The sequence below is a fragment of the Anastrepha obliqua genome, chromosome 1, assembly GCF_027943255.1.
Source record: "Anastrepha obliqua isolate idAnaObli1 chromosome 1, idAnaObli1_1.0, whole genome shotgun sequence".
Taxonomy (NCBI): domain Eukaryota; kingdom Metazoa; phylum Arthropoda; class Insecta; order Diptera; family Tephritidae; genus Anastrepha; species Anastrepha obliqua.
This window is the reverse complement of record NC_072892.1, coordinates 44209237-44224939: the sequence shown is the minus strand read 5'-3', so window position 1 is coordinate 44224939 and position 15703 is coordinate 44209237. Positions and strand designations below refer to the sequence as shown.

General features: G+C 37.4%; 2 protein-coding genes across 4 annotated transcripts in view; one reads left to right on the top strand and one right to left on the bottom strand.

The window, feature by feature from the left end:
• Window positions 1-5167, top strand: part of LOC129244978 (uridine-cytidine kinase) — a 31684-nt gene extending 26517 nt beyond the window's left edge. For 2 of the 3 annotated variants that reach the window (XM_054882926.1, XM_054882917.1), the window contains exon 8: window positions 4851-5167. In XM_054882926.1, the coding sequence (XP_054738901.1) occupies window positions 4851-4957 (107 nt within the window). In that variant the 3' untranslated portion in view covers window positions 4958-5167. The remainder of the gene's footprint in view (window positions 1-4850) is intronic. The other variant, XR_008582392.1, reaches the window with a different exon arrangement.
• LOC129250016 (hatching enzyme 1.2) lies at window positions 5165-14436 on the bottom strand. Its single transcript, XM_054889689.1, has 2 exons — window positions 13669-14436; window positions 5165-5299 (listed from the first exon to the last, which is right to left on the bottom strand). Exons 1-2 carry the CDS (start codon window positions 14434-14436, stop codon window positions 5207-5209), a joined length of 861 nt encoding a protein of 286 aa, XP_054745664.1. The 3' UTR covers window positions 5165-5206.
• Window positions 14437-15703: the final 1267 nt, after the last annotated feature.

Genomic DNA, 15703 nt, shown 5'->3' with positions numbered 1-15703 from the left:
GAGGTTTGCCATTGCTTGCCGATGGGCGAACGCTATTAGAAACAACTTTTTCTTCGTTTTGGTGTTTCACGGTGTTTCGAACCTTCGTCTTCCGAATGGTAGTCACGCACCAACCCATTCGGCTGCGGCGGCCGTTATTATTATACATTATTTTAAAAAGCGTGCCCATTTAGTTATTAGTTATTATTAGTATTTAGTTATTATTGGGGCAAAATTTATTGCAAAAACGTGCCAATTTACAAAATTTAAAAATGTTCTCATTTTTATTAAATTTCGGGGATTTTTTAATTTTTAAGTGGTATATTGCCCAAAAGATATTTGTTTAGTACCCTAAATATTTTTTATAATTTTATTATTGAAATTATGACGGTGATGTATTTAAAAAAACTTCAAATTTTGGTTAAAATCTAAATTATTAAATTATATAACAAAAATAATTATTTAGTACACTTATACCTTTCTTCATTTTATAAGTCTTATTTAATATCTGAATAAGGCGACGTTTTTTCCAAAAATATGCCAACTCAGCAATTTTTTATGTTTTCTAATTTGTATTCAATTTCCTTGATATCTAAATTTTTAAGTGACATATTTACAAAAAATCTTTTAATTTAGTACACTTTAATTTAATTAATATCTAAATTATTAGACAACATGTACAAAGATAGATTGCAAATTTAGTACACGTTATGCTTTTTAGTACACAATACGTTTTTCAAAAAAATTCAAAGTTTATTTAACGAAAAATAATACAATTTAGTACATTTTTCAATTCTCAAATTTTTGTGATTTCCAAACTTTTACGTGACATACAGGGTCAAAAAATTAAATATATAAATTCGGCACCACTAAAGTGTCACGGTCTAGTATATACAGGGTCCGGCATTCCAAGTGTAACCAACTTCAGACCACTCGCGCAGCTGATGCACGGGCACACATTTTTTACTTTGAATTGAATAAAAGTAATCTTCCAAAGTAAATTTATTTTTAATTGGTTACACTTCGAGTGCCGGACCCTGTATATACCAGACCGTGATAATTTAGTGGTGCCGAATTTATATATTTAATTGTTTTTTTTTATATATCTAAATTAGTCGGCGAAGTTTTTTAAAAAAATATGTCAATTTAGTACATTTTTCAGTCTTCTAATATAATTTTTTTTCAACTCTCTGGATTTCGAGATTTTTATATGGCATAGTTCCAAAAAAAAATTAATTTAGTACACTCTATGTTTGTTTTCAATTTTTTTAGTTTTTTTAGTATCTAAATTACTGTAATACAAAAATTATAATTTAGGGCACTTATAACTTTCTTAGTTTTAAAATTTTTTTGATCTGGATAAGATATTTTTTTAAATGTGTAAATTTAGTACATTTTTAAATTTCCTAATTTTTATTAAATGTTCGTGTCTTCTAAATTTTTATGAGACATATTTACCAAGAACTTGCATATTTAGTACACTTCATGGTTTTCTTAATTTTATGATTTGTTTTTTTTTTTATATCTAAATTATTAGATGATATGTTGTTCAAAAAAACAATAACTTAGTACACTTTGTTTTCTTAATTTACAATTTTCTTGAATATTTCAATTATTATTGAATATACACTTACTAATTTAAAAAATCCAACCCGAGTCAAGAAGCTATCGAGAGCCAGATTTCTAGTGAAGAGATATAAATAGCTGGCGCCACTTCGCGAATCGTTTTAGAGCTTAGAGCAAAACTAAAAAAAAAACATCGAATCTGTCGAAGTCAAAAGCGATTTATATTTTCAGATCTCAAAGTTTAGACTTACGTCTGTTAAATTATTAAAGATCTAAGATTATAAGTTAGTTATACAAAACTGTTTCATTTAATTTGTATTGATTTGATTCTCATTAACTCAGTTAATGCATTCAAGCCCGTACAATTTTCTGAAATTAAATTCGAAATGTTATAGAAGTAATACACTGCACGTAAATTTGATTAAACTGAAAACAGTTCTTAAAAAACTTAATACTAAAATTCATATTTAACCTTTGTGCGTGAAACCGAGGCGTGAAATATTTAAGAGGCACAACTAAGTGCTTTGGAAACAGGTGATTTTTGGAATTGAGATTTGATCTAAATTTATTTTTTCATTATTTTCGTTTTTTTTGTTATTTGTTTTATGAAACTGGTTGCCTAGAAATTTTTGTGTGCTAAGCACGACTTTTTGGCTTCAAAAGCGCCCGGCACGCCAAGGTTATGAGCAAAGTGGTGGATAAAACCCATAAAAACGTGGTCTTGGACGTTTTTACTGCTACTTTTCTCAAAAACCTGGCGGGCTAGAAACTTGAACTTACACCTGTGTTCACAATAAAAGCAGCGTAAGATATTGCAAAGTTTTGACTTCTTGTATATGTATAGATTTTATTCAATTTTTTATAAAAATCTGGTTATCACTACAACAAAAACCATATATCTTAGGGTTTCGAACTTTGTAAAAAACTTAAAACAAATTCCACAAATTTTCATCAAAGAAAATTTGTAAATTTTCATAAAAATTTTTACAAAAAGTGCGAGTATGCAGTTCCATAGCCCATTGAATTTTCGCATAATAAAGTTTTATTTTTTTTTTTGCCGGTGGTTTTGGTCATTTTCCCCACATAAAAAAAATCGACAAAAAATTGTAGTCAGAAAAAAAACATCAAAAATCTCCGCAAATTAGGTGCCACTTTAAGTAACCACTTAATTATTGCCGAAATTCCATACTTAAAACGTTTCTAAAAATTTAAAAATTCTAATTGAAAAGTTTGAAATTTTTAACAAAATTGTTTGAATTGTTTCAAATTCAAAGTTAAGAACCCTAATTTATATGGTTTTGTTTTGTTCTATAAACTATTAGGTGCGCAACTAAGTTCTCGTTGTTTTTTTTTTTTTTTTTGTATAAACTATTAGGTAGTGCAAGTTCTCGCTGTTTTGTTTTTTTTGTTTTTTTTTTTTTTTGATGAAAATACGTCTTTATTCTGAAAAAATGGTTACAAGTGAATCTTTGAAAGTATTGCCCGTCGCTGGCTACTACTTTTTCCTATCTTTCAGGTAGATCTCGTATACCGTCGCGGTAAAACTGTTCATCTTTTGAGGATATCCCCGGATCAAGCCATTTTTTGATGTCTCCATGTGCCATCGATCGGAACTACAGGGTTTGATTGGAAAGTAAACGCCTCCCCTTCAGCTTTCTTTTCAGGCGCGGGAACAAGAAGAAGTCCGGAGGGGACAGGTCTGGGCTATAGGGAGGGTGGGTAAGCACCGGAACCCCCATCTTGGGCAAGGCGCAATATCTGGAGAATATGGCGGGTGGGGTAGAATTTCCCATTCCAGTGTTTCCAACGGGTTTGGCAACGTGAGGCCGAGCGTTGTCATGCTGTAGAATCACTTTTTCATGCCTCTCCGCGGCCGGTTCTCGTGCAGTGCTCGGCTCAATCGCATGAATTGAAGTCGATACCGATCCCCAGTGATGGTTTCGCTTGGTTTTCACAGTTCATAATAAATAACACCAACTTGGCCCCACCAGATACATAGCATAACCTACGCAGCGTGAATATTCGGCCGAGGCTAAGACGTAGTAGCATGATCGGGCAGTCCCATGACTTTCTTTTCTTGTGATTGCTGTCATGAATCCATTTTTCATCACCCGTCACTATGTGATTCATCACCCTTCCTTTTTTGCCGCTGAAGCAGTTGTTCAAAGGCGAAAAAACGACGTTCAACATTCCTTGGTTTTAACTCATAAGGAACCCAAGTCTCCTGCTTCTGAATCATTCCCAAAGCATGCAATCGCTTGAAAATGGATTGGCGTGTAACTCCTAATACTGAAGCAAGCTCTTCTTGCATTTGACATGGATCCTCATTGAGCAATGCCTCCAATTCAGCGTCTTCGAAGTTTTTTGGCCTTCCTTCACGCGGACGGTCGTCAACATTAAAATCACCGTCTTTGAAGCGACGGAACCAATCTCGGCACGTTGTTTCACTTAAAGCAGCATTTCCATAAACTTTTTGTAGCTCTCGATGCGCTTCAGCCGCCGTTTTTTTCCAATGAAAGAGGAAAATCAACACTTTCCGCAAATGACGATTATTCGGCACAAAATCAGACATTTTCACAAAACCAAAAGTGTATGATACCAAAACAAAATCACTAATGTGTCGAAGTATAATAGTTTGTCTATGTCAATTGTCTAAACTTGGTTTATGACGTTTAGGTTATGTTAGAATCGACTAGCATACACTGCTGGCGACATCTATTGAGAAACAGCGGGAACAAAGTTGCGCACCTAATATATTTTTATAAAAAAAAAAAAATAATTAAATAGTCATAACTTGGTCGCGCTGCTTTTATTATGCACACAAGTGCATTTAAAGCTTGAATCTTACACTACCAAACTCGTATATAAAAAACCATATATGATAATTAAAACAAAAAGTAAAATGGAATAGATTAGAAAGCCAGCCCAGTGATAAGATCGAAGCGATCGCATTATTAATTTGCATTGAGCTGAGCTCACAAAAAAGACTGCTCAGGGGTATTTGGCGTCGCTGATTATAAATCCGATGCCAGTTTTTCAAAATTCAAAATGGCGTATCGAAGTTGGCGCGCAAAAGTTTTAAAATTTGAGCCAAGCTTCTGAAAATCACAACTCAGATGTTTTTGATTTCCAAAATCCAAAAAACATATCGACTTTTCAAGAATTTTTCCAGTTGTGCCTCTTAATAAATGTTTAGTAGTGATGATTATATAGTATATATTTAAATGCATATTGTATATTTCGTTATACCGACATACACATTTATTAATTACAATTACTTTCCGTATTCCCCAATCGCCCTAAAGATCCCGATTCGTTTATGGCCATACGCCGTTACTCATCGCTCTGCAACGAACTCACCTTGAAGGATAATGTCTACTTTGGCAAACAGAAGAATATCACGCAACATTAGAGGAGTTCGCGGTAGAAAGCAAAGCATATCTTAACAATAAGTAAAGGCAAAGTAAAGAATTCAGTTAATTAAAAAAGAGTAATGCCTTTTTAATGCCTAAAAAAGAATTTAAATATTAATGAGACAATTGTTTAAAAAAATAATGTTACCATCGTTTATTTGAAACTTTTCATTGTAGTAATAGAAATGTAATAAAGCCATATTTTAATATAAAAAATAGTTGTCATCTTATTCTTATTTTTTTATCCCTCACACACATTTGTACATCGCATTCAATTTGGCTACGTCACCTTTGGAGAAACCGTTACGTTGGCCCATCAATAGCGCCTCTTTAGTGTTTTTCTGTAATGATTTAGAAAAAGAAAGGATTTTATATAAAAAAGGAAAATTCAAACCAATTCAGAAAAGCTAAGCAAAACCGCAGGGCTACCCGAAAACTCCTATATCAAATATTTTTCTACAATGTTTTTCAAAATTGAATATCTCAAAAGCGGTTAAGTTTTGAGTATAATGTCTTAGAACTAAATTAATCAGAAACTACCTTAATAATCTAGGACGGCTTTGCCGGTAACCCTCTATTAATATACTACATATATACAAACGATAGAAATGAAATAATTTCAGGTCAAGAAGAAGTAAAAACTACATGGGAAAAATATGTGAAGGCTTTATTTAATGATGAATGTAGGCATGACTTCGATTTCAACATTATAAATGATATATTGTCGGGACAAAGCATAGCAAAAGAAGAGGTGTTAAAACAATAAATTCTGCAAAAAATAAAAAATCCCTCAGACCGGATGAAAGTCCAGCTGAATTGTATAAATTGTAAATGAAGAAAATATAGGAATTATGGTTCAAATATTTAATAAATGTGTATATCCAAAGCAATGGCTGCAGTCGACCTTCGTGCCGTTACCAAAAAAATCCAGAGCTAACAAATGCGATGATTATCGATTAGTTTAATGAGTCATGGCTTAAGAATATTCCTTAAGATCCTTCACAATCATTTATTTACAAAATGCGAACAATCAATTGGTCGCATACAATTTGGATTTAAACAAGCTATGGGAGCGCGTGAAGCTTTGTGCAGCCTTCAAACCCTAGTACAAAACTGTAAAGACGTCCAGAAAGATTTTTTTATATGCTTCATTGACTATGAAAAGGCTTTCGATAACCTACTGCACACAAAACCATTTGACATTTTAAGGCAAATGGACAATTGGGGCCAATCTGCGAATGTGAGACTACAAAATGATGTGACGAGTGATATTTCAATCAAAAGAGGAGTTCGCCAAGGATTTGTTTTTTCACCAATGCTCTTCAATTTATACTCGAAATATATATTTGAAGAAGCTTTAGCATCAGTCAACTTAGGAATAAAAGTCAACGGCGAAATGATAAATAACATACGATTTGCCGATCACACCACAATACTGGCTGACAAAATTAATGACCTGCAATATCTACTTAAAGAAGTCAGCGGAAAAAGTCTGCAATACGGCCTAAGTATTAACACCCAAATAACCAAATTCATGGTTATTTCAAAAATTCTCATTAAATCACCAATTCAATCATTTATGTATATGGAAATCCGATCCAAAGGGTATCCCGATTTAAGTACCTAGAATGTTAGCTTAGCGAAACATGAACAAATGACACAGAAATTTGCTGTCGGTTTGAAACTGCGATTACAGGAAAGTTATTTCCAATAAAACCTTGAACATGAAATTACGTCTCGGTACCTTAAATATTACGTTTGGTCTGTTTTGTTGTGCGGTGTGGAGGCATGGACACTAAAGGTTACGAGTATGAATAAATTAGAGGCGTTTGAGATGTGGTGCTATCGGCGGATGATGAAAATATCGTGGACAGAAAAAGTTAGTAAAAAAGAAGTCTTAACGAAACTTAGAACGAATAGAGAGCTCTTATTAACGATAAAGTGCCGCAAAACCGTATATTTTGGTCTTATTATGCGTGGTCCTAAATATGAGTTGTTGCAGCTGATTGTGCAAGATAAAATCGAAGGCAAACGAGGAATTTAAAGGAGGCAAATGGTTTGGCTGCGTAACATACTAGAGTGGACAGGATTAAGGACTATTGGGCAGTTGAAAGAATTATTTATCAAATTTGTATTAAAATTAATGAATAACTTATTACTGTGATTGCTTACATTCTGTATTAAGAATTTGCAAATAAAGAAGAAGAAAGAAGACATACTAAGAATAGGGTAATCAATTAAGGGGAGTTTTTTTCATTTGCGTTTTTTTACAGATCGCGCGAGAGTTGTGGCAAACTGTCATCGTGGATTTGTTGAACAGCGTTTGGCATTTCATCATGGAAAGACTCACACCGCAACAACGTCTACAAATTGTTCAACTGTATTATGAAAATCAGCGTTCTGTGCCATACAGCTCGTGAAACAATGACTTTATTGAGAAGTCATTTCGGAGAGCAGCTGATTTCACGTTTAGGACCTGTGAGTTGGCCACCAAGATCTTGTGATATCACACCTTTGGACTTTTTTCTTTGGGGATTCGTGAAGTCCAAGGTCTATGCTGATAAACCAGCTACGATTGAAGCTCTGGAAGCCAACATTACGCGTGTTATTCACGACATACCAGTCGAAATGCTCGAACGAGTGATTGAAAATTGGACCTTCAGAATGGACCACCTTAAGCGTAGTTGCGGCCAACATTTGAATGAAGTCATATTCAAAAAGTAAATGTCAAAGAATGTCCTTTCAAATGATAAATAAAGGTTTTGAACATAATTTACATTTTTGTTTTTTTTATAACTATTGAAAAAAGCACCTCATGATTGATCACCCTATAGTAACGGTAATATACCTTAGCACCATCAGTAACATTATGATACCTATAGATCTGCTAGCGAGAGAGCGAAAAGAACTATGGACCTTTAAAAAGAGCGAGACAAACGCCATAGGAGACCACACACGCGCCCGCACCAAAACGAGCGCTAAGCAGCAAATTAGAGCACATACACTGCAAATATGGCAAGAGCGATGGGAGTCAGAGACGAAAGGCCGATGGACGAAGAGACTTATACCAAATCTAGACAAATGGTATAACAGACAGTTCGGCAATGTAAACTATTATACCACACAGATGATATCTGGACATGGATACTTTTACAAATACCTTAACAACATAGGCAAGTCAGAAACCTCTAAATGCATCTACGGAGATGCACTCATTGACGACGCAGATCACACTTTCTTCAAATGTGAGAGATGGAAACTAGATCGCAAAGCTGTCGAAGGCAGACTAGGCCCCTTAAGAGCTGACAACATCACTGATAAAATGATAGAAAGCGCAGAAAATTGGCAAATTATTCGCACGTATATAGAGCGAGTCCTACGTGCCAAAAAACTTGACATGGACAGAGATGCTAATATACTTGACTAAAAGATAAGAGCCCCGCAGATAGAGACAAAAGAAGACGAGCCTATAGCATGAATGCTGGCTACAAATATGGTGGACCCAGACGTGGGTGAATTAGAATTTTGGTCCTTTTCATGGACGCCGTTCTGGGCTCTCCCGAAGTAATGTACAAAGCAGTTCCGGGAGGGGAGTCTCCCCAGGAGAGAAGGAGGGACTGTTTTAGTGGCCACACCACACGACGCAGTAGACGACGGTCGCTGTAAGTGCGAAGGCATTTTGAACCCTACCTCACCCACCAACAAAAAAAAAAAAGATCGGTTCAGGAATGAGCAGATCAGTCAGGACTGGGTCTAAATGCGGCCAAAATGGATACGATGCTGTTAACAAGAAAGTATAAGATTCCATGGTGGACGCCCCCAATACTAATCGAAGCTGCACTTACTCTCAAACAACATACAAAATACCTTGGGGTAGTACTCGACAGCAAGCTACTGTGGAAGCGATATGAGGAGCTAAGGGTGAAAAAGACCAATAACGCCCTCTATACATTTATAAGGATGCTTGGGACAGCCTGGGGTATATCCCCCTCTCTGATACATTAGTGCTGCTTATCACTGGTCAAACCAATACTCATAAACTCTATAGTACTCTGGTGTGATGGACCGTGATTAGAAAATCTACATACCTTGCGTCTATGACTAGTTACATTAGGCATTACGGAAGCGCTAAAAACGACTCCAGCGGCGGCCCTCGATTACATACTGAATGTCACATCAGATGCGATTTTACCACCAATCCCAGTTTTCCCACCAGGCTTGAATCGAAAAATTAGTTTTATCGCGGATTTGCTGAAATTCCCCAAAGAGTCTACCTCCTCTAATGAATACGTCCAACATTTTAATGAAATCGTTGCTCCTTTAAGAAACGAATGGGAGTTCGTTTATGCCGATGGATCTAAAACAGACACCAGTACATCGTTTGCAGTCACAAACCAGCTTGGTGTCACAATTTCAGTCGGGGCTTTACCTTCCTACTGCTCAGTATTCACAGCGGAAGCAGCTGCATTGCTTGAAGCGGTAGTTTACACCTCCAACAAAGGCGGAAAATTCATTATTTGCAGCGATAGTAAATCCGTAATGGACGCTACATTGAACCACTCTAACGAAACTCCAATAATCACTGAAATCCGAAATAATATCGCATTAAATAAAAATTCCATAAGGATCATGTGGGTTCCGGGTCATGCCGGAATACAAGGCAACGAATGCGCTGATACTAGAGCCAAAGAAGCTGCCCAAGAACCCCTTCACATCAGTGCACATTTTACTACCAAAGATATTCGAAAAATTACACTAAAATCTCTTCAGGATGCATACAATAGCCAATGGTTTAATTATCAACACCACTACAAAAAGTACAACCCTACTGGCATCAAGCCGATATATCCTACACACATGTCTTCCAAGAACCTCAAGATATTTACACGCCTTCGAATCGGTCACACTATAGCCACCCATGTTCACATACTAAACAGCACAGTCAAACCAGCCTGTCCTTTTTGCAACTCAGACGACTACACGACTTCACACCTCCTCGATACCTGCCCAGGATTGAAATGCACTAGAAATGCAATTCATCCTAACTTTGAACTTTCGAAGCTACTCCACAATACAGATGACAATAGCATTAATTTAATTTGTAAATTTATTAAACTAACTAAATTAAAACTTTAACTCTTTGCGAAAACTAGATATACATATTATATATAAAATTATACTCCTGCCAAACTCACACTACCCACTAATCTTTTAAAACTCCCTCAACTCCTCTCTCCCATCCTCTTGTTTAGTTACTTACCTATATTATTACTCTAATTAAGATACCATAAGCCGAAGGCCCTGGCAGCCAGTGCTTATTTCGTAAGTGGAATAGTTATTAATAACTGTTACTCTTTTAAATAAATAAAAAAAAATAAATACATACTTGACCTACTACCGATAGATCCTTTTGGAGAGAATCTGTGAGAAGACTAAAAGCCTTAAGCAAAATTTCAAACAGGACCTATGGACATAGTCAATATTGACTATATGGCTCCGGTTTTTAAAGGGCAAAAAGCTTCAAAATTACTATCGGAAAAGAAGGATGGCGTAAGGGCTTTAGCTCCAAACACAATACAAATAACTCCAATACGGACGTTTCTCAAATGACTAATGGAGTAGGAGCTGGGATATACTGTTCAGAGTTAGACTTATGGAAGTTGGCTTACAGACCACTGCAGTATGATACTAACTTGTGATACTACTGGGACCAACTCCAAAATTAACTTTTACATAGATAGCCAAGCAGCCATTAAAGAAATTACATCGTTTAGTATAACGTCCAAGATCGTTCTTCATAGCAGACAGGCAGTAAAAAGGTTGGCAGCGAGTTGTATTCCATTACATCTATTGCATTCCAGGCCATAAGGGCATTAAAGGAATGAGATAGTAGACGAAATAGGGAAAAACAGGGTCTCTCTATCCTCGGGTTTAGTCAACGAAATACCAAAGTCTATTGGAATATTACACAACGAACTAGACGAAAGCAGAATCCGAAAGTTCAGGACAAGATGGGAGAGCTTGACCACTTGCAGGAAAGCTAAGATCATGTGTCAGCGTGACAGTGACAGTCGGCTTATACTATCACTAGCAATAATAGATTGTAGAAATATGATAGGCGTGCCAACGGGACTTAGCCCAGTAGCAGCGTATGCTTATAAAATAGGAATCTCGGACTGAAAGGAATGCAGGATATGTAGCGAGCAAGGGAAACTGTACACCATCTCCTTGCGGATGTCCAGCGTTACTCAAAGCACGCTTAAAATATCTGGAAGCACCACAGTTTGATGAATTGGAAGATATCGCAGCAGTAAGTTGGAAATGCTGCAGATTGGAGGCATCCCGCTAAAGCTAATTGATCTTTATTATGTCGCTTACAAATACCACGGCGAAGGTCATTGTGTAAGGAGAGTTTTCTGAATCATTTCCCATTATATCGGGAGTTAAACAGGGAGACGTTTTATCAACATTGATATTCAACCTGGTCCTGCACGCAATTAGTGACATTGTTTTAGCAGCAAATAAGTCTTATTACTCTAATTTGAAACTGCTTAAGAGAAAATTGTTCTCTCGCATCCAAAAGTTAAAGATATACAAAACCTTGATATGCCCTGTGCTTACCTATGGTTTTTGAAAGAAAATTTTTGGAACAATCAGACTGCCGGACGGTACTTATCGAATAAGATATTATCATGAGCTGGAACTGTTAGCAAAAACCGAAACTGTGATAAGATTTATAAAATCTCAGAGGATAAGATGGCTTGAACAAGGGCTTAGAATGCCCAAGAAGAGAACAACTCGAAAGGCAGTTGAATTTCGCTCTGTTGGAGACCGCAGAAGACGACACCCGAGAAAGAAATGGCTTCAAGACGTTGAAGATGACCTTGCATAGCTGAAGGTGCGGCGGTAGAAGGAGGTAGCCTTAGATAGAGACGGGTGCAGAAAGTTTGTAAATGAAGCAATGCTTCTCAGAGGACTGTGGTGCTAAGAAGAAGAGGAAAAATTTGGAAATGCCTCCTTAAATTCGCAATCAAAATTCAAAACACGTAACTAATGAACTTAATCTGGCATCACTATGGACTGTAACTTTAAGTCAGCCATTTCAACCTAACCTAATAGAGTGAGCTTCAAGTTTAAACTTGGCTGGTATATCGATTCAGAAAAATATGCTTTGTTTAGCCTCAATGTAATGTTATAACTGTATTTTGTGGAAGTGGTAAGGCGTGGAAATGCAGTTGGAAGAGTGAATGCAAAGTGTAAAATTTTAATTCAAAGCCGCCTTTCATTTTTATCCCAATTGTACATAGATATTGTTTTTATTGTTTTTTTTTTTGTTTAGATTGGAGCCAATAGTGTGAATGATATTAAATTACAGAACACTGTAAATACTGACTTTGCCACCACCTACTTTGACTGCTTAGTTTTGTGCCTAACCATATGGAGCTCTAATAACCATCTCACATTCAAGATTGGAACCCTTTTCATCCAAAGGCGTTAATAACATTACGCTCACTTAAGCCGGAGTTGGCAGACCGTTATGGTACCACAATTGAACAACAGTCCTTATAGAATTATCCGGTATCTGATAAATCCCATCAGTATATTTCAGTCAGACACCGCCGCGTGCTGCAGAGTGTATAGGAATGGAAATCGGAGTTGCCGAAATCTATTTCGGAGGTGAAAGATCGTTTTTCCTCCATATCGCTTTTGCAGCTTGTGCAGCATCTTCGGAAAGGCACGTCTAGCCATTCTTCATGCTTACTTATTGCCCTGTTGCCACTCAGGTCGCACAGTAGATTATCCTCTCTCTCTCACATCTCAGGTTCATTTCGGTTCTAGATAGTTTCGGCCAGGTTCGTTTTGATATACGACAAGCTGCACTTTGATACAATATTTCAGCAGCTTTCCTTCTAAAATTTGCTTATAAGTAGTCATTTAAAATAGCTAACGGGACACCAATCCGTTTTTTTTTTTTTTTGTTTGAGGAAGCATTTTCTGAGGCGTACGTTGTCTTTTCAAACTTATGTGCTATACAGTTTCTCTCCATGCTATCTGACATGCTGAAAGCTTTAGAGGCAGTACTTTTAAATACGCGCATTCGGTGTGGTTCTGAACGTCTAATTTATGAAGATCATACTAAATCTGTGTGTCTTAGAAAATTAGTTGGGTTTAGCCACTCATTTCTAGGTGGGCCGCTATACGACCACACAAGTTGAAAGAATACGTCTAAGAACCGGTATGTAGAGGGGTTTAGTGGCGCTATACATATAGAAGTCCCCTCGCATCGCTGACCTGGTTATCAGTTAAGCTTTTTATCCTGAGTAACGTCAAGAAGCTCCTTTTCGCGAGATTGAGGTGCACGCCTATGGGTAAGAAGACTAGTTCCACTTTACTTTACACAAGGAAAAAAAATTAGAAAGAAAGTGGCTCGAGTTTGATGAGGAAGATAAGAGGTGAGCTGAGCTCCGGACTAAGATCGTTTTGGGTTGATAAGCTCGTTTAAATATCTAGCAAAGGTTTACTATACTCACACTATATTCCTTGCATTTTCTGTGGAACTCGATGATTTCAGTACGTAAAGATTCACTGGGCATAGCGTTGGAGTTATGCAGCATATTTGTTGTTATTTGGGATACTTTAACTACATTCAGTTGCACTACACCCCACCTTTATTTGTGAACAACGAAATTGTGTTTATTTTCATACTTACTAGCGCTTCAATGGTGGGTTGCCCGTTCTTCGAAAAGCTGGTCTTGGAATAATGCATTACACTCGCATAATCATATGAAACACCGAAGTGATGCAGTTCCTTCGGCGAACCCTTCGCGAAATTTCCCAGCATGCCTTTCTTAACGTTCTGACGCAACACACGAATGTAATTATCGCGATCAGGCCGATTCTGTTCGTGCATGAAGCCGAGTGAATGCATGAGTTCATGCATCGAAGTACCGTAATTGTGGAAACAGTGGGGAGTCTGCAAATTCACCTCCTGTCGACCACCCAGACGACCCACACTCGACCAACAGCCAGTTTTATGATTTGTGATCACAAGATAATCGTGCTCGTAAGTGCGTGGTTTGAAGCGTACGCATGTTTTGTTGTGATACTCGTGAAAGGCGTGCGTGATTCTAGCCAGCTCTTTTTCATTGAAATCGCCTTGTATGATGTAGGGCACGACAGCACCAGGCCAGTGGGTACTGTATGCTATGAGTCCATTGCGAAAATAAAATGTTTGCTCGTATGGGACAAGCATGTCACCCTCCAGATATGGACCGACTTCTTCAGGATTCAGCGTTGAGTTTTCTTCGAACTGTGTGAGGATTTCGCTGGGCACCCAGTGAGGTTTGCCAAAAATGTGTGCACCAACATGGGTAAGGCTTATCGGGTCACTCTTATCGATAACGGCATTTCGGGCTGGCGCACCTTGTAAAAGCGTAGTGAAAAATTTTAAAAATCCGATTGCATAAAAAATTAGCATTACTGTAGGATAGCTGAAGTTAAGACTGAAGTTTGGCACAAAAGTCGCTACTTTTATATTGGCTGAAATCGTCGAGAGGTTGACAAGAATATTTCCGCTTATTTGTAGCTGACTTTGACGTATTACAAAAAATCGTTACATAGGGTATGCCATAAATTTTCAGGAACATTAACAAGCAAATTTTATTGCCTTCGAGCTCTAAGCCGGAAGAATTTACGTTCTGATACACTTTTGCACTGCTGCTAGTACACATCTACGCATTTATATACAACCCGCATATAGGTACTTATGCATTAACATATAGTGTAAGTATATAATTACGCGCATACAAATATAATGCAAAATTTCACAAAAATAGAAATGATGATTGATTTTTGTTTCGCCGCATATGTATGTGGGGTAATTTCTTGAATAAAAAGGGCGGCAGTGGGCGCACTCAGCAGTGCTGCAGCTGAACCTAAGCCCACGGCTACTTTGCCGGTGTCATAAAATCTCTACAGTGCCATGACACTTCCTCCAAAGTAGCAATTAAATGTCAAGCTATTCTCAATGAGCTGGCTAAGCAGTACAACACGTATGTTGTCTGGGTCTCTGAACACAGAGACCTTCCTGGAAATTGCATGCTGGATAAGCTGACTATAAAGGGAACTGATTTTAAATTAGACAACTCCGCTCAGCATGTGCCTATCCCTTTATGTTCAAGTAAGCTCAGGTGATGAATGACGAAGTCCACTTGTGCTCATAAGAGGGTAAATAGACAGGTCTAACCAAAAATGGATGGAAACAAATCCACGTAATTCATCTACCTCGATCGAGCTTCTATTAGTGTAATAGTTGGAATCATCACCGGCAGCTGCCAAATAGAAAGACGTGGGAAACGTTTGACGTTTTTCCCCAAATGAAATCTGTTGCAGCTGCAGGAGCGAGGAGAAAAGGGAGAGCATTGAACACTATCTCTACCATTGTCCCGATTTTGCCAGAACGTGGCATCACTTTCTGTACTCTTACTTCTTCGTGTATCTGGCAGATTTACAATCCTCCGTTAGCAATAATGGCTGGAATTTTGGAAGGTGCACTGCCAGTTGCGGTCTCAGAGTCAATTCTTTGTAGAACATTTTCCACTGCTGCCCTCAACGTCATTCTGTACTTACTTCCCGTGGATCTGCAAGTTAAGTCCATTGCTGCTCAGAGCGTTATTAGGTTGAAGGTGATTGACCTCTGAAGGCAACTTCCTGTAGGACATAGTAGCATCTTGAAGCAGATCTCC